The sequence below is a fragment of the Corapipo altera genome, unplaced genomic scaffold, assembly GCF_003945725.1.
Source record: "Corapipo altera isolate COAL_440 unplaced genomic scaffold, ASM394572v1 56, whole genome shotgun sequence".
Taxonomy (NCBI): domain Eukaryota; kingdom Metazoa; phylum Chordata; class Aves; order Passeriformes; family Pipridae; genus Corapipo; species Corapipo altera.
Genome location: NW_020884896.1, coordinates 5,526,985 through 5,551,675, shown reverse-complemented (window position 1 = coordinate 5,551,675; position 24,691 = coordinate 5,526,985). Strand labels below are relative to the sequence as shown.

Sequence of the window (24,691 nt, the reverse complement as noted above, 5' to 3'; positions counted from 1 at the left end):
ACCCAGCAGCAACTCTGCACCTGTCTGTGGGTTGAGAGGTTGAAGCACTTGTGGTGCCAACACCAGGAGCAAGAGCTGTGGAGCTTGGTTGGCAGAGATAGGTCCTCAGATCCACCATGGAGTGAGACATGGATACGTATCTCTGAGCTCTGGCACTCCCCTGCCCCTCCAAGCACACAAATCCCCTCCATCTGCAGTTCTGCAAAGCCAGCAGGACAGGTGGACATGCACACAGCCCCTCTCAAGTCTTCTGCAAAACCTTCTTCTTCCTACAAGTTATATGTGTGGCCCAGAGTTGCAAGACAATGCAGCAGAGGTATGAGGAGGAGTCAGCTGTTCTCCCAGACAAGAATCCTTGGACTACCTGTGAGTTGCATAAGGGGCCAGACTGCTCAACTGGCAGAGCCCTCTACCAGTTGCTCACGCAGGAGCAAAGAGTCACTCACAGGAGATGAGCTACCCCAGCAAACCCTAGGCAGCACCAGCAGCTTGGACCCCTCTCTCCCCACTTTGGCATTCTGCTGCCTTTTTTTGGGGGTTTTGCAGGTAGCCCCTGGACTGGTGTTCTGAGCATGTGGCACTTCAGGAGAGGAAATCAGGACAGGCAGCTGCACATGGGCCACACAGTACAGCAGCACATCTGGTGAATATTCTGCTAGCTGACATCTGCCTCTGTTAGTTTCTTTCCATCATTTTCCCTTCTAATGCACCTTTAATATGTAAAGGACTAAATGAGCTCAGGGAGAGAGTACTGTGCTAAGGAAAAGTAGCAGGATACAAAGCATGTCCAGGGATATTTTACTCACTGGGACCAGCCCTCTTCCTCTTCTCTTGAAATGGGTCACAGCAGATCTCCTCAAAACCTCCCACTCTAAACAAGCACTCATCACACCCAGGGCAAACCTGGCCACGCTAAAGCAAGTCTTCCATTCCCCAGACCTGATTTCAGTCTGCAGCACTGCAAGATGGTAGCAATTTTTAATGGAGGCCTGGTAATGTCTCCAAGTGAAAAATTTCAGCATCACAGGGACAGGAGAAACCAGAGAGTCTGGATTCCTGCTTTCAGAGCTTCCTGTGCAGCACTAAACACCATCCAGGTGCCTCACTCCAAGTGTTCCTCCATGCCTCCACACCTCACTGCAGTGGTACCCTAAGCATCCCAGCAGAGTCACACCAGTTTTCCTCCCTCCACTCCACTTTCCTTTCCATCCTAGGCAACAAAAATGAAAGAAAAGGTGGGGAAAAAAAGGAGGGAAAAAAACCGATTAGCTTTTCTCTGTAGGCAGGGAAGGAGCACAGATACTCTCATGTTACTGCAGCAAATTAAACATTACATTGCTGGTTTGTTGATTTGTGCACTTCTCCTGTCCCAAGAACAAGCCAGCCAAAGCAGCTCTCAGCTGCGAGGTGGAGCCCTTGGATGCAGCAGCCCTCAGCAGTTCACAGAAACAAGGTATTATTTGCTGCAGTGAAGCACTTACCATCTGACAGCAGGGAAAAATCCTGCTGGGCTGTACACTGGGCACACAAACCAAAACACCCAAGTGTTCTAGCAGGGACATACTTAAGGCGATAAACAAGCAAAACATGATTAGTTTTTCCCCCTTTTTTCAGCAGACTAAGGTGTCTCTGGACCAGCTACCACCATGCCAGACTAGCTCTATGAGCCAGCAGCATACACAGACACGCTAAGCCCATGCTGAGAAGCGAACTCCCTGCCACCACAACTCTTCTAGCCTTGGGATCACAAGTTAGTGCCCACAAATTGTCCAGTCTTTGTTATCCCAAATATTCCCTGCCCTCAAACCCCAGACCTCAACAGTTTTCACTTCCTAGGGAGCAAAATCCACAGCTAATCCTTAATAACCCCTAAAGGATCAAGATAACCCATGAATGGGCAACTGAAAAGCAGCAGCACATCGCCAGTGGTTTCTAACAGCTTAAATGGACAGAAGACATCTATTCCATGAGGGACAGAAAGAGATGTCACCACTATCTTGAACCTCATTTATCAGCTCACAGAGATCAACCGCACTGGCCAAACACAGCTGGGAACAGCCTTCTCCTTTCCTTTGTGGTCCCTTTTTCTCCCAAACACCTTTCAAAACCCAGGTGGCTGATCCTCAGCCCTTCAGAGGCCCCCTCCTTGTTAGGGGCCATGAAGGTTAGTCAGGAAACATCTGTGAAGACCAAGCATGGAAGGTTCACACCACCTCCGCACCATGCCATGGCCCTCCAGCAGTATCAAGTAGAGGCTGTTTCACTCCCAGGCCTTTTCCAGGCAAGCCAGGTAGTTGCCTGTGCATATGATAGGAGCTTTGTTTGTTTTCTGTACTGAACAACCTTGGCCAGATAGTGCCCAGGTTCAGTCCCAGTGCTGGGTGACACCAACAGAAACACCTCTGCACCAGTGGAGCTCTGCAAGGCAGAATCACAAGCGTGACAGTGTAGGTTTCCCAGGGAGACCAGTCTAGAGCCAGAGCTCTCAGTTTCAGCACTTTAACCACAAACCACCTGGGCCAACGCAGTGTCTACAGGTAGGCCTCCAGCACTGAGGAGTCTCACAGATATTCCTAATTCTTCCTACTTCCTCTTAAGCACCTATACACACCAAAATAATATTGGCAATACTCTGGTACCAGCTTACAAGGATCAGAGCCAGAGGAAATCCAGCAGCCCATTTTGTCCCTAGCACAGGAAAGCTGTTGGCACCAGGCTCTGGACTCCTCGCTGATAGAATAAAATGTTAAAACAAAGTCTGTGTGCCAGGGAAATGTATCAAACTGAGGAGTCCAAAAATGAAAGCCATTTTGTTCAGACACTATAGAGAATTCTTTGATTCATCTCCATCAATTTCCATGTTCTTCAGAAAACAAGACTTTATGAAATTACTTTTTAAAAAAGCTATTTATTCAGGATTTCCACATTTCATTCTTTTCATTCCATGCTGGAAATCTAGCCATTAGCATTGCTATTCTGATACCTCCAGAAGACAGGAGCCTTCTTGCCTGGAAGCAAAGTGAACTACTAATGAAGGGAAGAAGCAGGCTGGTTTCTTTAAGTTCTTGTTCTTCTTTTTAAAGACAGCTTAAAGTTCTATTCCTTCTCAGCCCACTAATATGGAGACAAAATAGGATCAGTCATGGCAGAGCTCAGATGGTTAGTTTCCAGATAATCCATGGAATGTTGCTGTCACAAAGTTAAAAGTCATATACAGCCTCCTGAGCCACCACGATCATTTGTGTGACTGTAAAAGCTCAGGATTTTCCTGATGGTTGGAAGTCCAAAAGAAGTCTACACCTGCCTCCCTGTACCCTGCCCATTTGCTGCAGGTCTTGTCCAGATGTCCCCAATACACAAGAACAACACTCCAAAAGCTGGGATGAAACAATAAACACTTTTCTCCCTACCCTCCCTTTCTGGTGACTCTGATTCACTAGAATTGATATTATACAAATATGCAAATTACAGGAAACTGCTGAATTCAGAACATCTGCTGAAAACAGATGTGCAAAATTTAGGACATAGTCATTTGCTCTGGAAACCTCATCTGTGAACCGTGATCATCCATCAAAGAGGATAATCCATTGCATATAAGCAGATGACTATTCAGAAACCAAACAGAGCTCTAAACCAATATTTTAGCCCCAATAACTACTTGCAACAAGAAAGGTGGGAATCATATACTTTTAAAAAGAAGTGTAAAAAGTTCTAAACACTGGGATATTTGATCTGAGTATCCACCAGAGAAAAGAAAACAAATCAAATCCATTTAAAAATAATTATCTGGGGAACGGCATTTGCACAATTTCTGTCAACCAATTTGGAGAGTGCACCAAAACCAAAGGGAAGAGCTGAGCTCTCGTCTCTTCCAGATGCTTTGCAACAGCAGCTGAGGCAGTGAAGGGATGCACAACAAATTATGCTAAGAAGGGAAAGGCATGATCAAACAACATCTGTAATGTACAGAGGAAGAAGCATAGATCCTTGGCAAAGTTATTCTTCATAGAGTTATCCTACCCCTGCATTTAGACCAGGCTACTAATTCCTGCAGGGAGGTGTGGGATTGGCTTGGGGAATTTTGAGGGAGCACCTAAAAAATGGCTCAGGGATGCTGTTATAAGTGATTTTCAGGACAAATGCCTCTCTCTAATTCTTCAGTGCAACTGGAGGAACTCGAGGCAGTAGGGGGTAATGACACCAACGACGGTCTGAGACTGTGTTGGGAGAGAGACAGAAGAGGGAGTTTTGCCTTCTTTTCTTCTGCTTTCTCTGAATTGGCCCACACACGTTTTAAATGGTCCAATAAAAAGATACAATTTCTTTACCTTTCCAGCTCTGGGACCCTGTGAGTTTTTGTTGTTCGGGTTCCCGTAAGGTTAAGTTCAGAGGATAAACTGACACGCTGGGCTATGGGAAAAAGCCAGTTTCTTCAAATAAAGCCACAACGGTGCAAAAGAGACCCTGCTGGGGCTTTTATTTGGGAAAACAAACAGAAATGGCACCAAGCCCTTCTGCTTTACGAACCAATTTAACTATAAAACCAATGTTCTCCCTCTCGGGGGTGAGGAGGGGAGAGAGACAGGACATGACAATAGTCCAAAACCTTGTGTGGAAAAAAAAAAGAAGATAGGACAAAAAAGGTTGTCTATCCCCTTTTCTTTCTTGTCCATGGCTCCTTTTCTTAGCACACGTGTGTTCTTGTAAAAACGATTAGATTGCAATTTGTATAACATGGTGACCCCCAAATTCAGACATTTAACCCCTTTTCTCTGCAAAGAATTTCAAGAATGTCTTCTCTGTCTTTCTTTCCAACGGGAGGAGTAGGGAGGAATTCTCTCAAACTGTGATTTCTTGGAAGAAGAGAAAAAGAGGGAGGCGAGGAAAAGAAGCAGGGAATTCTCAAAGCCTTTCGTCCCACTTGTGTGGGAACAGGCGGCTGTATTGCTCCCTTTCTGGACAGAGCTCTGCAGGTCTCCTTTAGTGGGGAGACAAAAAAAATGGAGAGTCCAAATCAAAACAAAGCCACCTCTTTAAATGAGCTACCACTAGCCAGTGGCAGAGGGGGTTCCTCATTCACTCTTTCCCATTCTTCTCTCTTGCCTCTGTTGATTCTCTCTCAACCCAGGATAAAATAAAGATTACTTTTGCTTTGGCTCAGAGGGATGAAACTGATTGATGCGCTTGGAGTGTCCAGCCCCCACCCGTGCTCTCTGATTGTTCAGGGCCTTGTAAAGTTGTCATAAATATGCCTCAACAAGAGTGCAAAGGCCACAGCATGCCCTGGACTGCACACATCCAAAGGGCAGGAGCTAGCCTTGTGCTTCTCTGTAGTGAAACAGGGCCAAGACTGCCATGGGGAGATAAGGTAAACACCTGTCTGTTCTTCCTCTTACAATGGTCTTACGTTTATGTTAAGAAGCACCAGAGCCCTCTTAACAAAAGGAAGGCAGAAGATGCCCAGCTTATGTGAGAGAGTTCAGAAACACAGTGTCAAAAAACAAACCCCAAACAGAAATCAGTAAAGAACCACAAGGCCCCAACAGGTTTTGAGAACATATGCATACCGTGGAAATATATTGCACAGGCAAGACTGAGCTCTGAACACAGCATCTTCTAAAAGGGACAGTCATCCAAGAGACCACTACTTAAGAGGCTCCCTGCAGCAGCAAACTTTCTCCAGAAGTGGCTCAGGCCATAGGCCTGGTATCCTGCCTCCAATGACATCCAAGGTCTCAGAGAGCAAGTGAATCAAAACCTACATTTCAAAGCTGCTGAACTGGGGTAGAAAATTCCTTCTGCCTTATCAAATGATTAATTTATTCCCAAAGACAGGAGACTTGTCTGCATTAGTCTTGCTGCTCAAGTCGCAAGTGGGATTGCCAGCTTGAAGAAGGACCTGCTTTTCCCTTTCCACAGATCTACATCCAGACTCTCCATTCTACCTACCTCACTGCAGAGGGAATGGTTCCCTTGGACCAGATTAGAAATCCAAAGACAGCTGTTGTTCCTGATTTAATACGAACAGGCCAAGAAAGGGTTTGCCTGAAGACAAAAATTCCCTTATGACAGACCCCAGTCTGTCACTTCACCAACCCTTTTTCCTTTGAACTTCAGGAAGAAAGATATATAAGTGGGAATATCACTTACATGATGCTTTAAAAAGAGTAACCAAAGAAATCTGTGGATAGGCTGAGGAAACAGTACAACAAGAAAAAAGGAAGAGAGCCTCAAGGAAAAGAGAATGAGCAGCCACTTGAGGAAGGGCACTACCTGTGGATCACCCTACTGCAGGGAGTGGAAGCAGTAGAAGGCACACATTTGCATTTTGCACTCACCCCATGTAAGCACATCCCAGAAAGCCATTTAGCTCACTGTTGGACAAGGTTTGGACTGGTTGTTGTGATTTAAAACTGTGTTCAGCCAAGGCAGAGATGCTGAGAAAGAAACCCAAGCCTGAAAGGAGTAGGGAGCCTCTTTCCCACAAAACCTGGAAGAGTTTCCTTGGCAAAAAAAGATGCCTGGCATATGAATCTATAGAAACACAGGGCAGGAGAGAGTATTCCACATCTACAGCATGCTATTATTAATCTTCTGCTCCCCAAATCCTGTGAAACTGTTATCAGAACCAGGATAATATTTGCTATTGGTTGTCTCTCCTGTTACCAGACATATGCGACCACTTCTCTGTGACTGGACAAATCCATTTTAAATGCCTGGGTGAAACAGACTCCCCACACTTCTCAGAGTCAGTTACCTTTCCTTTCAACCTAGCAACTCCAGTTCTGAACCCATTTGCTCCCTTCACCCAACAGCTCCTTTTGTTATGTAGAGGGTGTCAAACCTGTATAAACCTTGGAGTTCAAGGCTGTGGAGAGAAAGCTCTTCTACAGAATTTATTTTAGAACATAATGCTAAGAAGTCTGCTTGTGTATCTTCGGTCAAGCTTCTACATTAAAAGCTTTCATTGAAAACATTTAGCAAGGTTTATAATCAAGAACTACACCTGCAGATTCTCATTTTACTTGTCTTCTTCCACATAATCAAAAAATCTCAGCATGACAGGATGCAAAGTCAAGAAGGACTGGATTTTAACATGAAAGCATCAGTAGTGATCAGCTGACCAGGGTGTTCAGTGCTATATACTGCCACTGTCAAATTACACTTGCTGTTTAAGAACAGTACAGGGAGTCCAAGTTTTCAAGCTCTCCCTCTTTGTTGAAAATTGCTCATGTTAACTCAACAGGCTCTGAAGAGCCCCCAAAATGGATGCAGATCAAGATATGCTGGAATTTGAAATACAGCAACCAATTCCTGTACCCCCCCCCCCATGGCATAGACAGATGTGACTCATCAAGGGGCCCATGGAAGCATATACTAGAGATCAAGCAGCAGCATGTTAGCAAACTTCAGCCAGCTGCTTATGATGGTAACACTCATGCTGGTTCTTGGAGAGAAAGAGGACAATGCAATAGCACTACAGGCAAAACAGATTACTAACATGCTCAGCGGCTGCCTGGCTATCCTGAGACTCTTCCCCAGCCCTCTGCTGAGAGCACCAGCCATACACCTGAATCTCCCTTCTCATCCACTCCCAAGCCACTCTCACGAATCCTCTACCTCCCACCTCCCCAAAACTTGTAGACATCAAAGCACCTGCTTTGAACACCTGAAAAGCAAGGGGCCTGACAGTCAAGAAATGCAACTCTGTATCTTCCCCTTCCATGCACTCTCTATTTTTTTTTCCACCATCTCTTTGAAAAAGGTGGCAGAGATAAATGGAGAACAAAGAAACAAGAAAAAGACACAGCTTTGGCCCACACCCTGCCTATTACTTAAGGGGGAAGGAACTCTTCCGAAAGAGGAGGAAAAAAATGTGCTCAGACACAATGGCTCAAAAGGCCAGGCAGCAAACCGGGCCACTTTGTACTGCTAACAAGGGAAACCTAATTACAGGAAGAGGGCAAAGAGGGACAGATAAAAGGGATACAAAATTTCAACATCTGTTGCCATAAAGGGATAAGAAGTGGGGAAACGCAAAGTGTCAGTTTGGTGTCAGTGACGGCATAAAGCCACTTTCAAAGGGCTCAGGAGAGGGAGAAAAACCGAACAAGAAATTAGAGGGTTCTTAAAAAAAAAAAAAAAAAAAAGCAGCAAAAAACCACTCTGCCAAAAATGCTTTCAAAAGGGGGGAGGAGTTGGACAAAGACTGGATATTTAAAAGGTAGAGGATCTGGGTGGCTTGCAGGGCACAGCTAACTTTGGTTCAATTTTCACAACAGCTCTCATGCCCTGCATCTGTCATGTCATGTCACAGGAAAGAACACTGTAGGATTTGTGCATTCAAAATGTTCACAGCATGAGGACTACCATACCACTGGTCCACCTCAAATATCAAGCTTGACAGAATAGCTCCAAGAGATGCTGCAAAGAGACCTCTGGAGTATCCTACCTTATGGAGAAGGATCCTTGAGGCAGGGGCATTTGTCACCTAATGACATGCAGACCACCCCAGTAAGAGGGGAAGCAACAGCTCTCCACAGGCAAACAACAAATGTTGGCCTTGGAGCTGTCCCCAGTGGTGCATCGCCCTCCTCTTCCAAGGAGTTTAAACTCCCAAAGGTGATAGGAAGAGAAAGAAGAGGAGGATCTGAATAAAGTTTCCTTTTCTCTTGCACGCGATTAAGTGGATATTCTGCTGAGCCACACACTCACACCGGCAAATGAGATAGGAAAGTCAGAACAGAGAAAGGCAAAGGGGAGCAAAGAAAGGTACCTGACCTGTAAGAGGGGCAGCTGCCGTCATGTCCCTCACTGACAGAGAGGCAATGGGACTTGCAAGAGGCCAAGGAGTCAGCAAGGCCCGATACTTCATGAAAGGACACAGGTTAGTATCCAGTGACCCACACTGTTCATTGCTCTCCTTTTCCGTGCAGGCCTCTAATCAGTGAAGTTACTCACAGCTGCCTTCCACACACACACCTTGATCCTGAGCGGGAATAAGTGCACAGCAACTTCCCCACATCTAGAAGCAATCAGATGGCACAATGCAGCATCTGTGGGATGAGAGATGTCCTCCAGAGGTGCAGCTAGCCAGCTTCAAAAGCATAAGAAAAAAACCTAAAGCCTCCTTCATTACAGGAGAAAGGGCCAGGTGTAGCAGCATCTGGAATTCCAGCCATCAGAGACAGTGTCTTGGCATTACGCAGTCATCCCCCTGCTTTAGACTCCCCTTGACAATTGCTTGTTGCTGCCTGTTGTGGCTTTGATCCAACGCCATCATCTCAGCAGAGTCAGAAATGAAAGACAGTTGTGGGGGTGGGATGCAGCAAGAGGCATTTCCTTTCCCCACTAAAAATTTCCTCGATGTCAAACCCAACCAAGCCCTTTTCAAAGCACAAGACATATTTACAGGTGAAGATATTATCGCCCCTTCCTATTGGAGGGATGAGAATGGCTGCCCCGGGGTCAGGGAACAGCGAAGGTCATAAAAACGAAACATACCATGACCAGCAGCTACAGACACCAGCCAAGGACTTATCTGGCATGGAACTAAGATGATCAGTACACAAAAGGTTATTTAAGCTTTAAATCCTTTTGTAGTATGTTCCAGCTCTCAGCTGTTGGGGAAAAGAGACCACCTATCTCAAGAGAAGAGAATGGCACTGAAACTGCTGCACTGTTACTTACACACCCCCTGATGCAGAGAAAACCCAGCTAACTGAACTGATTGTGGACAGTACTAAACATCTCAGTGGTGCTTAGGATCCTGTGGTTTTAAAGAACACATCTAAAGTATCATTCTACCTTGCATAATTTTTTGACAGAAGTTACCCACATTCTGCACTTAGAGATCATGTCCTTGCCATGTTCAGCCTCTGTGGGCCAACCTCTGGGCCTTTGTGACCACAAGGAAGGGGTAAGCAGCAAACTCAGAGAGCTTGGCTCTGTCTGCCAGATGTTATTAGGACACATTGGGCACAGAAGGAGTTTTTAAGTCCCGAGTGCCTCTAAGATTTCAAGTTTTCATGCCACACTCTCACTTCTGGAGTCTGACCAGGTAGACAACATGCAAAAGCCTCAAAGGAAGAGATAGCATTTCCTATGAGATTGCTTCTGGCAGCCACCGGAGCCTTTGAAGATGGATCAAAAGCACTGCTGGGAAGAAGAACAGTTTATGGAGAGGCAAGACTCGGAAGGATAGCTCTGTACTCCCTCGCTATGAACGATCACATCAAGCTTCACGTGATACTTTCCCAGCCATGCTCCCTATTCAGTCTCCTGCCCTGCACATGCTGATGAGTCCACCAGCTCACAGAGGTCCCTGGAGAGGAAAAGACCCAGTGGCATGGTGCATTCCAGCTGTGACAGGCGAAGAGGGAAAAATAAGTTTGACACTCCAGCCATTGCAACAGAGGCCCAGTGGCCTAGGTTGCCTTGGCTTTTTTATTTGCCTGTCACTCAGGCTTTTACATTATTGAAAGATCAAACTCCGTTGTGCTTGTTCATTACCTTAATCCTATTTTCTACACAGCTTTATTATCTCTTCAGGCTTCCCTGGGAATGGCTGTCAGAACAACTGGGGCAGGAGGGAGAGGGTTGCCCATCTCCTCACTGCTGGCAGATGCCTCTATTCAAGAACAGCCAGAAGACTTGATGGGCAGGGGTATCACAGCACAGCCTCCAACTTTCTGGGATACTCCAAAGCACTGTTGGACTGGGTCACTAAGAATCATGCACCATTAGCTCAATGCACTGGCGCTCTCTTCCCTGCTCCATCTTATCCTTTGTAGGATGCATTGTTTGCAAAGTAATTTTGTTACTTCAGAGAAAAAACAACTGGTTTAAATTTGTATTTGATACAGCTGACTTAGATAATCTAATCTATTTAAACTATAGATTAGAAGGCATTTGGTCTCAGACTTGCCCTGAGACCTGCACCAATCCTCCTCCACCTCCTTTCCCCAAATACAGCTCTGCTCACACCCCTCAGGCCCTTTCTGCCATTGCTCACCTCAATCCTCACGGCACTCCTTTGGATAATCTGTGCTGTGCCACTCCTACCCAGAGCATACCAGTCCTGGAAAGCTGAGCTGCCGTTCCAATAATCCTGCCAAATATTTGCTACCTGTCCATCACCACACAAAGACCCCCAGGCTGAGAGTTTCAAATTTGTCAGCAGTTGAGTCTCACGTCAAGATTTGAGATCAACATTTCCCCAGTTGTTAAGGTCAGCACCTTCCCCAAAAAGGAACTACTCAAAGGCCTCAAATCCGAGGCCACAGCAATTAACCTCCTCAGTGCTTATTACGACAGAGAGAAGACAACATGCCTAAGTCACTTCCACAGATAACCTGCCCACACCTCACCTCTCTGAGCTACCAGAATTGCCAGCCAAGACAAGATGACTGTAGAGCCTGTGTTTGCCTCTGGCTTCTGAGCACGACAGAGAAGGGGGTGATGGGAGAATAGGTATCACCTTCCTCACCCCTCTGGCTCAGGCTGAGGCATCAGAGACAGATGGAAAGGAAGGTGTAATGAGTATATTCTGACTGTACAGGGGTAATGGGAAGAAATCATGATGGCTGTGCCATCAACTGGAAAAGCTGGGAAGAAAAGTCAAGTTGCTCCCTACTGAACCAGAACCATATACACCTTTCTATACCAGTTTGTTCTGTCCCCCACTGTGTCACAAATCTCAAGTTTAAACACCCCTTGCCTACATGAACTAAAGGAATGATTTTGCAGCATTTCCAGTATCGCATTTCTCAATGTTATTCACTTTTCTCCTGAAGTCCCTTCCTGTAACCTGGAAGCTCACTCACCTTTCAAGGTCCCAGATTCTCAGAGGTGAGGTGTGTCCACAGCAGGCTGTCCCCGTCACAAATGAGCTGTTTAAAAAAAACAAGCAAACAAAAACCACTTACTAATCCTCATGTTCTGAAGAAACAGTGCACGAGCAAGACAGAAAACAGGTTACAAGACAGACTTCGAATTCTGGTTCGAGTCTATCTCAGCATGTCCCACAACATTTCACAAGGGACAGGCAGCAGCAAAGGCAGAGGTGCTCCAGAGCTCTTAGTAGCTGAGCTTCCCAGATGCAGCAGGTCACAACTGCAGAGAATTGGCAGGACACAAAGATGCATTTGTGGGAAAACCTGACAGTAACAGCCGTAAATTGCAATGACATCTTCAAACAAGTCAGTACAGTACTCAGCATGTTTTATACACTATCAGTGCTGTAAGCTGCAGAAAGACCCCATGGAAAATTCCCTGTTACTTCCTACTTCACACCTTTCTTCTGTTTGTTGACAACTTTCGAGCACAATCATGAATTGGCTGCAGCATTACAGGCCTAAAGAATCACAGAATAGAGGTCTTTGGTCCAGCCTGCTCAAAGCAGGGCCAATTTCAAAGCTGGATCAGGTTGCCATCCCCAGTGCTCAAGCACTCTCTGTTAGAGGCGGCATAGCTCTCCTGCAGCAATATTTGGCTCAGTTCACACTCTCCAGCAGTGTCCATTCCAAAGTCCTCTAGGCGATGCTATGTCCCTGCTGCGTACACTGGCTCCAGAGGTCACTTAACAGCCACTGGCTTCAAACTAGTTCACAAGACAGGAACAAATCCTTAAAATCAAGCATCAGGAATGTGGGTGCTATGGTTCTCCAAACCACACTGCTTGTTCTGTGCCAACTTCCTATCCTCAGTCCAAATAAGAGAAAGCAGCTCTTACAAGGATTTCTAGGTAAGCTATAAAAGACCTCTCCCAAAGCCACATTTATTGCAGCTCCCAAGAATAAACTGCCAAAACTATGTTTAAGTCAATAAAACAAGGATAGCACAAATGCAGGAAATGGAACTTGCTTTAAATGAAAGCCATCTCTATGCTTTGCCTAGACATCTTTTGCTCTATGACACAGGGCTGGCAGCTGAAAGATGAAAGTAAAATAAGAAAACAGTGTCATGTCTGTAAAAATAGCAGTTACAGCAGTTTTGAAACATTTCTTTGATCCTCTACAGCATTTCTTTGGAAGTCAAGGTGTCTCAAGCCTCTACTGCACCAGGAATGGAATCTTGCAGCATCTTTGACTTCTGTGAGAAGCACTGCTGCTGGTGCAACAAGGCACTCAGCAGCCAAAGGGTAAACACGGGCTCAACTCTATCAAAGCCAGAGAAGGAAGCAAGACCAAAACTCAGAACCCCTTCTACTCCTATCTCCGTGATTTAGCTGAGCAATTAGTTCCTCCAAATCATAAGGACAAAGCAGTACTGCCAAAACACTCTGCAAAAGAGGCAAGCAGATAACATCAAATAATTTCAAAGAGTTACAGGAACCTAGGAAGGGCTTCAGCTACCGAGGCTCGCTTTTGTGCTGGTTCTATACTTCCTACCCAAACTCACATACCTGGAGGTGTCCACAAGTCCTGTGACCCTGAGCTGCCCTTTAGGGCTAGGAAAGTCCTGCAGCACCAGAGCTATTTCAAAGTGTCTCCAACCACGCTGTCTTACATGCAAAATCCCAGGTTCATTGGCAGTGCACATGCAATCAGCCAATGCACCTGTAGCACTGAGCACTCCCTACAGGTGCTGCAGGGTGCACACATTATTCTTCCCCACAGAAGTCCCCGACCAAAGCCTAAATCCAAGGAAAAGCCAATTCCTGCTGTTGTGCAGCAGCCACTAGGATAAATTAAGAAAGTGTGCAGCATTTCATCTTTGGAAACAGGGTTTCTCCTCAACGCCTGCCTTCTCTCCACCATAGTGCAGGACAAGAAGGAACACTTCCCTTTTTGCCAATGTCTCCTATCTCAGAGGAAAACAAGCAAAAGACACCCATTTTGACAGCTCGTCAGTCAAACCCCATGTCTGGAAAGCAGCTCTTTGGCAAGGGAGTCCCTCAGCTACAAAGATAGGTGTTGGGTTCTGTCCCCCCTCCCCAAACATAATCCACTAATAACTACTAAAGCAAATTACCGTGGTTAGAAACATAATAGCAGTCAGGGAGTCAGTCAAGCAGGCAATTGGGTGCTTAAGATTTTTTTTCCTGGGGGACAAACTGACTCTGTACCAGAAGTGAACACCCTCATGTGGGAGACAGGCCCCTTTGTGCAGAAGGTATGCACAAGGCTTTGATGGTTGCCACAGGCCTAAATTAGCATGGAGGCACACCAACAGGGAGAAAAAGGTGGGAGGAACAGCAAGGTCTAATCCCCGCTCATGCTGTCAGTTCTGGACTTCAGCTTTCTCTCCTCGGTCCTTACCCCCCACCCCTCAAAAAGAAAAAAAGAAAAAAAAGAGAAAAAAAAGCATTAGATAAAGAGATTTCTCTCCACCATGGAATACAGGCCTCAGGGCCACAAAGAAGTCTCTTCTGGGTAAAGCTGACTCCATTCAGTCAACAGGAATTTTGTCTCCTACTTCAGCAGGATCAGGTTTGCAGGCCTTATCTTTAACAGCCTGAGCCCATTAGCAAGCACAGATAAGACTTCTCCCAGAAGAGCAGGCCACCTTCACTGCCAGCATTAAAACACAGCATTCACAAGACAACATGCACAAGAAGTGGTGCCAATGAGAAATTCTCAAAGCCTGAGAGTGAACTAATCTTAAAGTCTGGATTCCAGGAGATGATACAGGGCCCCTCACCTTCAGTCTGATCTGAAGACATATACCTTTAAGCCCCTCATAATTGGGAACCTGGCAGAGGTGACAGTTTTACTCCAAGCAAAAGGACAACACAAGTCAGCCCTGGTAGGTCTAAAACAACATGCAGATTAGAAGTAAGCATGTAAAGGATGGCTACAAAACTTCTGAAATTTCAGTCAGCAGAGCTGAAGCTTTCTATCAGTGGCTTGCTTCTTTCAGTGCATCTCAAACAAGGCTCTTACGTCTTAGAAAGCACAGAGCACACACAAGAAAACTTCTGACTCACAGAAGCACAGCTTCTTCACAACTGTTGCTGCAGGCTGCCCAAGAGAAACAACTCAAGTTGATTTACTAGCATAGAGAGTGCCATTTATATTGCCTACGATGCTTTCTGGAGTCAGAGAGACCGAGGAGAGACTAGACTGGGAAGAGGGGAGCCCAGGATACCCTCTATATATTAATGCAGGCATGACCCATCCATCTGAAGTATATACAATACTATTAATATACACTGACACTGATCAGATGCATCTACGTCCAACATAAAACTGCTATGCCCAAGCTTCAGATGGCCTTGGAAATGCAAAGCCCCTTCTTCTAAGCTTTCATCTGTCCTGTGAAAGCTGCTGGGTACCATGACTACAACCTCCCTCTAAAATGCCCTTCTAATGGGAAAATAAACACCATTGCAGGACTTCCATAACAGGACATGTTGTCTTCACAGGGATACCCTAGCAGCTAAAACCAAACCAACATAACATTTCCATTTCTGCTATACCAGAAAGGCAAGGATTTTGCAGAGCACGAGACACACATACTTCATACACAACATGTTTTTGCTGTACAAAGCAAGGAATTTTCTAACTCATCTGATACTTCAGTGTTCTCTTTCTTATTTGAAACTCCCTACTGAGGAGAGGAAAAAACGAGAGAAAAAGAAAAAAAACTACCAAGAATCTGCTTCTCCAAAAGCCTGAACTTCTCTGTGCTACAGAAGAGACATTTCATTAGAGATCATTCCCCCACAGCAGAAGCTGGGCCAGGGGATGAGAGAGAACATACATCCTGGCAGTGTTGTTGGAAGAAACACAAGAACTCTCCATCTGACTGACTTGTGGTTGTTGAAGATTCCATGGCATTTCTGGCAACATCAGTAGTGCTCTGGCTACAGTCCAGCTGCAATAATTCCATGCCCACTCCCAAGGTGCCAACTAGAGTTTCACCCGTGTAGCATCCCTCTTTACCCCATCCTGGACAGAACATTGCCAGATGTGAATGAACCAGAAGGACAGAGGTAGATGCCCATCAGTCCTTTTGGAAAGATGCTGTTTGTCATGAGGCTTGGAAACTGTCTCAGCTCCAGATATACAAATTCCATTGTACAACACATACTTCACCCACTGTCAACCCAGGCTCCAGAGTAGGCCCTGCCTGAGCTGGGAATTCTGCAGTGTAAAGTCATTGAAGGAACCTGGGTGAAACAGGTCCTTTCCCACCTCTTCTCTCTAAACTTCTCCCATTCCCCAGGCTTGTGCCCTTCTCCTGTACTGTAAACAGATTGCTTCCCAAGTCCCATTCTGCTCTTCGGGGATTTCAAATCCAGAATCTGCTTGACACGTGTAAGAGTCTGTTCCTTCCTCCTGGCGCGCTCCCCCGCCCCCTGGAATGGGACATCGTTGTTCCATTTTGGAAACTATTATATATGGAGACTCACTGGACTGGGAAACAAAGAAGTTATTACTTGACAGAGCCCTGCAGCTGGGAATGTGGAAGGTGGGGGGAGAGAAGGGGGAGAACCGAGGGGAGACAGGCTGGGGGGGCTGGTAGCAGTGTTATGAAAGCGATCAACAGAAGGGACAGCTCAAAGATGGGAAACATCTATTTTAAAAAGTCTCAAGTGAGATGAGAAAAGAAGGAGAAGAGAGAGCAACTCCAAAACGGAGATAGGAGAAGAGAGAGAGCAGTTGGTGCCGACGGTGCCGCGGGTTAAACACACGGGTCTGTGCGTTTGTGTAGCCTTTGATTCAGCACTGACACGCTTTGGCAAGGGAGGCCACCGGAGCTGTCAAATCCTTCACCAACGTGCCCATCAATTGTATTCAGCTCTCCCCGACCCGCACTGGCATTTTAATTACTGTTGGGTAAACTAATTTGTACAAATGAAGGCAACTCTGCCTAATAGAATATGCAAGCTCTCTGACCTCTGACAGGCGATGACACAAGATACAAAGGAGGCAGAGGAAGGCTTTTTATCAGAGCCTTATTACTCTCTATTACTCCAATTAGTTAAGCTCCAGTGCTCCTAATTGGGGGAAAAAATTGCAATTAAATCAATTTTTGATGGGCTGAAAGTGGGTTACCGAACCGCCCTGCCTGTGAAACACTGATATTATAGCAGCAAAGGTCAAAGTCTTTGTCGGCACCTGTGGGGCCCCCACCTCCCCTCTCTAAGCCCCTCTGTGCCCCCCCAACACACACACGCAGCTCGCTAAGGCGAATCATTAGAACATGTCATGTCTTATCGCGGCCGCCACCATCCTGCCAACCTCATCAGTTGACATCATTACAGAAGGTAACTCCTCCAGCATGAATACAGTGCTAAGGTCACACAAACTTGATGGAGCCCCTGCTGAAGAGCAGATGCAACAGTAACAACATTGTGAAGGGGAGAGGAGGGGGTTGGAAACCCAGCGCAATGAGTTTTGCCACCTCCAGCATGAGGCTTCTACAACAGACCAGATACACACAAAGGGAGAGAGACAGAGAGCGGGGAAGCAAGTGCTCCATCCCCAGGGCCATTTAATTTGCAGGGGAAAAAAAAACAGCACAGCATCAGTTTAGCATTTTCTTCTTCATGAGAAAGCAGGCACCACAAGCACCCAAGAAGTCCCACCTGCCTTTGATTCAGGCAACGCTGGACAAACCCAGGTTTGGGTGGTCATGCAAGACCGGTGTTGCCCCTTCACTGCCCCAGACCAAACCCTTTAGCCCTACTTTGTGCTTCTTGGAGGACAACCACAGAATTGAACTGAGCACCTTCAGTATTTCAGAAGTAAGTCAGGACATCAAAGTTATATGTTAACACTCTGTAACCACAAATTGAACAAAAATCAGCAGGTAAAGCAGTTGTACTTAAAGCTCACCTGAGCAAGCCAAAGATCCCCACTGCAGCATAGCCTCATCTTTGTTCAGCAGTGCCAAAAAGACTCAGCAGCTGGGGGCAAACGGCCAAGTTTGTTCCACAAACAGACTGGAAAGTGCTGGCAGGTTTGCTGCTACTTCCTTGAGCTCCGAGTGCATGCCACAGCATCCCTCAAGACATCAGTCAACTCAGGGTTGAACTGTGCTCCTGACACGCATCATAAATGCTGCAGAAGAGAACTACAAAAGCTACAGAAGAGCTCTGCAACACCTCACCATGACTTGTCAGAGAGAAAGCAAAATGGGTAGAGAAGACAGCATGAACCCTGCAACATTTACAACCACTATGGCTCCAAGAGGAAATGCTGTGCTCTTGCAAGGAGCACCAGTGACACAGGCATGAACAGACAAACTAATAACTCATTCACATGCCACCTCGAGCCTCAAGTGGACAACTAGAAAGTGGTCCCCAGAAAGAAGGCATTTGCATTTTATACTGAAGGGCACTGTGGAGATGCTGGGTTGAAACAGCGAAGTCACATGTGGGACAAAACTCAGCTCCTTAGATAGAATAAATGCTCATATCATTGTCTCCCAGGTCATTCACTGCATGCCTCAGGGTAGAAGGAATGTCAGCTTCACCTCTCCAATCCTCCTCCTTGGCCTCTAACTTCATGTCTTCCTCCAGACTTCAGAGACACACAGGCTGGAGAACAGAACAAGCCTTTAATATATCCAGGGGCCAAATTCCCAGCACAGCAGATAGATCATCCCTACTCTAGCAAGCTGCTTAGCAGGTACAAAACCCAGACACCTCCATCTTGCCTTCACTGCTTTGAAGTTTCACCCCATACTGTTTGCCCAAGTCACCTGTAACTTTGCTCACTGTCCCTTCACCAGCCCTGTAGCAGATAAGTTTTGTGAAACCAGGCAACCAGCTACAGAACATAATCCCCACTTCGGGAGAAAAACTGAGCTCAATGACATCAAGACAGGACAAACAAGTGCACATAGACCTCTTCCACACTGCTGCATTGAACAGGAAAATATCCTTTATTAGAAACTAGTGAGTTTACCCACAGAACAATCCTGATAGGGCTGTCACATCTGAGTATCACTTCTTTTCCCAATACTCCACATGACACATGCTTTTCGGAAGAAGCAATTGTCCAGGACAGGATAACATTCTGATTAGCTCTATAAAAGTTGATTGAGGGTCCTGAGTGTTCCTGTATGAGATGAATATTCAAACAGTGCTTTTCACAGTGCTGCTGTCATTTTTCAGAACATCGAACAGAATTGCCTTTGTGGCTACACAAGTATTTCTACTGAGTTGACATCAGCCCTGCTCTTTATGAAAGGAAAAGGCTTGATAATCTATATTTAACAGTGTAAAATACATATTTACATAGTATGCCCAAGAATCTTCATCCTTCCTTGCTCCCCAACCTCTGGGCTTGCCAGGCATGGAGTAGTTGTTTAAGACAGAAGTCTTTGTATGAGAACTCTTTAGCGCTCTCCAGACCAAATTTAAACCCCAAATGATGCACAAGTTATTACCATTATTATAGGGAAAAAAGAGACTCCTTAGCCATAAAAGAAATTTAATCCAGAACACAACTCAGGCACTGATCTGAAGAACTTGTACCAAAAATCAAGTGCAGCAGAAAGCCCATGAGGAGGTAAAAAAAAAGAAAAAAAAAAATCTAGGGACTTCCAGGTCAGTTCAAGACTAGGTGGTTAAACACCACTATAGTAGGGTTATTTCAGTTTATCAGTAACCAGAACAAAACCTCAAAGGACATTATTAATGCTCAGAAGCTATAACATTAGAAAGGCAAAGTGGCTACTGAGGTTACATTTGTGTTTTGAGGAGTTTAAGGTTTATTTGAGTTTTTTGTTTCTTTTTCACATGCAGGTGAAATAACCACAGCTGGTGTCTGGACTTCTTTACTGACGCAATGCATTCTCCCTTCCAACATCACTATGGAGATCTCAGCCATCTGCAGTAACTTCATCCTATGCTCTACTCTTGCTCTACTCCCCAGAGCAGCTTTTCAAATACCTATGGGCAAAGCTCCTGCGAGGTACCCACCAGACAGCACACTCCACCTCCAACTGCTGCATGTGCCATTTGCAATACAGTACAAAGGAATTGCAAGGTGACTCCATAAAATCTCTGTCTTGAGCAAATTTCCTGGTTTTTTGGTACAAATTGAAAGGAAGAAACAGGTGAAGCTGCTGGCTGAGCAGCAGAAAAACATGGTCCCTGGATCAGATACATGCAAAGTATTAGACACTGGACACTATTTGCTCCTTGGATAAGGCAGGCCACCTACAGACTATGACACATCTTAGGCAGATCTTTGAGGGCCTGCACACCCACTTCTAACCTTCACACCCAGCATCTATCCCCTCCCTACTGGGCTCCACACCATTAGCCTTCCCCCTTGCCCTGACGGCAGAGACACCCTGAGCCTGATCTTCACCCACTTCTCCAGATCCAGCAGCCCCCTCAAGCTCGGTGCTCTGGGCCCACACACAGCCTTACAAGGAACTCTGAACTCCAGCCCTCGCTTTCTCAGAGCCTGCCCAGGTGTAAAGCTCCAGCGATTCCTTTTTCTTTGCCATTTTCTCTCCCTCCTCCTCTCCCCCTAGCCCCACCAACACTTTCAGGCCACACAGTGAGCCGGGAGGTTGGAGTACACGAGGACCACTGCAGCACTCGTGCTGTTTCAGGGCCCCCCCAGCTCAAGACAATTTCTAAGAGCCATTTCTTATCCTCCCCTCCGTGAAATGATTTCTGTTAATTGCCTGGTGGGAATCAGTTATAGGTGGGGGAGACTCTCCCCGCATACACACCCTGGCCCCTAATTGGCTTATTGAAGTTTTAACTGGGCTTTCACCTGGAGAAGCTGGTAATTATTCCCTTCATTCCCCTCTTGCTTGTACCTGTAGCTTCACACTTGGGGCCTGCCTGGCTCCACAGGGGGGACTTTGTTCCCTCTAACTACAGGCCCCACACAAATGGGCCCAGCAGCAGGAGAACGCAGCAAAGTGGTAATTTTCAGCCCGGCGTAATTAGCCAAGGTTCTTTCAGCCCAAACTGCTGAATGGAGAAAGGGCTGCTGGGGAGGGTGCACCATGTGGGAATGGTGGAATGGGGGCTGCTCTCAACAGGCGGACAAAGGCCTCTTGGGGGCTCTGATCTGGGGCAAGCAAGAGGAGGGGGTTGGAGCGGGACAGTCTGCCTGGTAGAGCTGGGAGACGATCAGCAGTGGACACACACTGAGGAAGTCAGCTCATGACAAGCATCTTTCCCCAGCCTGTGGAACAAGGCAGTGCAGGATGCCAAAAAAGGGGTAAAGGAGAAAAGAGATCCAGTGATGCACAATAGGAACATGTGAAGGGGTGCAATGCATGACAGATTCTTGAAGGCCTGGTGTAGCCTATCTTCCCAGGACAGGATTTCTAGTCTAGTACCTTTGCACTGAGATTAAGAAACACAACAGACTTGGGGAGAATAAGATGGACAGTGCATGTCCCAGACAGGATAGCAAGAACTGTGCCAGTGAGAACTCTTATTGCTGAGAAAAATCAGGGAAAAATAATTCAACTCCTGCAAAAGTCAGGCAATAAGCAGAACTAGGAGGACAGCAATAAAGGCTCCAGGTTCTCTTTCTGCTGAGCCATCTCTCATTAGCAAACCAAAACTGTTTTTCATAGTGGGACCTTACTGGTTCTGCCTCCCTTTCTGCTACAAGACTTTGGTTCTGCAAAACTAACAGGAAACCTGCTGCATTTGGGTTGACCAAAAAACTTGGCTACCAGTGTATTGCTCCTGTGTCAAATCAGACTGGTGTCAGTTGTTCCACAAGCCACAAACTGTCATTCTGTGGCACACTGCCTCTGCTGATCTCAGGACTTGTTAGCATCTATTCCTTCTTTCAGTTTATCACCATTGCCTTCAGGATAGAAATGCTTGTCCTGGCTGGTCAGGTCTTGTAGACAAGTTAGAGCTGCTCAGCTGAATTGATGCTCACAGCTTCAGTGCAATGGGGTCTGGGTTTTGCTTTCTTTTTTTGATGTTAAATCATAGTTTGAAAAAACTCATCTTGTGTCCCTTATAATTGCAATATCCTACTGGAAAGCAAGAATTGTCATAATCTAAAAGCTTGGTCCTGATTCTGCAATGGAGACCAAATGGTAAGGAGGCAAGTGAAAAGATGCCACTAGTTTTATCAAAGGACCAGGTACACCGTAGTGCTGATCAAGCCCTAGGAGATGATGCAGTCCCAACAATGCCAACAACAAGGAAAGGAGATCCTCAGGGACTCCAGCTGTAGCAAGGGGACAGGCAGGCAGCACAACCCTCAGGGCACAGACTTGTAATTTCTGATCTGCCTAAAATACAACTGTGACACAATGCTGCAGCAGGTTGCAAACTGGAGAAGCAAGTTGCCTGATTCCACCCCGTGACTCTGGTTTCTTTTCAGGCCATATATATATATATATATCTGTCACATTTTACTAAAGACTCTCACAGAAAGGACCATTTTTCAATTTCAATCCAGTTTTTTTGCAGCCTCACTCAAGCTGCCTTAAGTACTTGTCACAGAGACGAGTTCAGCCAAATACCGTGTACCTTTAGCTCATCAATGCTCAAGACTTCTCCTTAAAAGCAAACTTTGATACTTCTGGACAAAATATGTTTGCTGTGAAATCCAGGCCAGCATCTGAGAAGCAGACACTAAGAATAAATATACACAGACCCATGTTGATCAGGCCAGTTTTAAGCCTGCACAGAGAAATACAGTAAACATTCCTGGCACTAGTGGGAAAAGATATGTAATGTCGCCTGTGCTCGTACCTTGTCATACACCTTACACTGTCCAGGACTTTTTCTTCTTACAATCCCACAGCCTACAAGAGGACATGTAGAATTGATTTAAATAAATACTCCAGCTGTCACTGCCTTGGACAAAAGTCTAAATACATGCTCATGTGTAGAAAATGCTTAAAGAATCATGATGCAAAAGAAGAAAACCTCTCCCATTTATAAAATATCTCCTTTATATTTTTTAAGCTTCAGGACTGCCAAGACCAATCCCAATATATTTTCAGATGTGATGGGCAGAGTTTTCAGTTAAAAAGTATTGTTTTTAAAATGCGCATATATATATATATATATATATATATATATATATATATATAATGACATTTTATATAAACTTTTCCATTAGAACATATGACAGAAAATGACTTTTCAATAAGCAGCAATCCGTGCATGCCAGTGAGGTCAGGGGGAGGGGAGAATCCTTTCAGGTTTGCCAGAACAACTAAAACCCAAGAATGTTTCAGTTTAAGAGTAGAGGTGGGAAGGAATCTCTTTTCCTGGTGCCACAAGAATTATTTTTGTCTTATTCCTTTTGCCATACACATACACACACGTATACCAAATTCAAACTTCCATATTTGGGAGAATTTTAAAAGAAGCGATCAGGATGGTGAGGAAGAGGATTTCTCAAGAAACACATACTTTCATTATCTTACCACAAAGGGCAGCAGTTCTTTCAGCATGCAGAGGCAGGAGCTGTAGATGTTCATGTTTATAGCAAAAAGAAGCCAAATCACACAAAAACAGAGTGCTTGATCTTCCTGCTCTGCCTTCTGATATTCAAACAATTTACAAATTAGGTCTAAATGAGGTCTTCATCAGGGGAGAGGGAAATAGTGCTCAGAGGGTTTTAAGAAGTCAAAGACCAGGAAAGGTGAAAGGGGGAAAGTGTATATATGTAGCACATGCTACACACAGAGAGGCCGAGGACGCTGAGGCATGGAGACACAGGTGCTCCGTGGAGGAGGCGAGCAAAGCCTCATCTGTGTTTAACTCAGCCATGAAATGACTCCTAGAGGTTTCCTGCTCTGATCATTCCAGTCCTAACACAGACACGCTTGCAACAACTTTAATTCATTTGCCCTTAAAGCTCTGGGCAGCTTCCACTTCCCCAGCTCTTCACTCCATGCAATATGATTTGCTTTAGGGTTTTCATATTAAGTGTTTGGAGCATGTCAACTGTTTGCCCCTAAGCAACCAAGATCCTGAATAAAGCCCCTACTCTCCATCTGCAGGTTCAGAGCATGCTTGGTTGTGAGCAAGCACCAGAGTGAGAAATCAAAGCTGCAAATCAGGCCACAAAGCCCCAGCCCTGTGTGCAGAGAAAGGCACACAATGTTTCATCAAACAGACAGCACATGTCTGAGGCACAAGGAGGTTTAGTGGCCACCTCTCACACAGATCCTGAACCACCCAAAAACTTTCTGGGAAAGTTTTGCAGAAGCCGGAATCTGAACCATCCTGACATCAATATACAATAAGAGACAGCTTCACAGCACAAGTTATCACCTTCAGTATCTGTAATCAGGCTGGGCTGCAAGGCAGGCAAAGAACTATTGAATTTCACTGATAACTGAGATTAGCCAGATGAAGATAGGAAGGAGATCAGGCAAAATAGATGGTGTAGAGACAGGGAAAGGACAGGAAAGACAAGAAGGTGAGTAATAATTTATTATCATACTTGATGTCAGTATATTGGGAAAAAATTTACACATAAATTGGTGGAGGAGGGAAAGGGTTGTACTGGAAAGGACTGGGTAAAGGCCTCTTCAGGTACACATCTCAACTCTGCAATGGAACAGAGGATTCCCTAAGAAACATTGTCCTTTGGCAACAAGAAATATCTGAAAAAGGGATAAGAAGTACCACACTGCCTCCTGCCCTTCAGTAAGCTACTGTCGAAGTGGAGCAGGACAACCTGCTGGCAGTCACTCCTCCAACGCTTCAAGGAACAGAAGTCTGGAAGCTTTAGATGCATAGGCAGTTTTGTGGGCAGGAGCGTGAAACCAC

General features: G+C 45.6%; 1 protein-coding gene across 2 annotated transcripts in view; it reads right to left on the bottom strand.

Annotated features, from left to right (window-relative positions):
- The window catches only part of FBXW4 (F-box and WD repeat domain containing 4), a 61,571-nt gene that overhangs the window by 3,291 nt on the left and 33,589 nt on the right, over positions 1-24,691 (bottom strand). For both annotated transcript variants that reach the window (XM_027648122.1, XM_027648123.1), the window contains exon 6: positions 11,826-11,891. In XM_027648122.1, the coding sequence (XP_027503923.1) occupies positions 11,826-11,891 (66 nt within the window). The remainder of the gene's footprint in view (positions 1-11,825; positions 11,892-24,691) is intronic.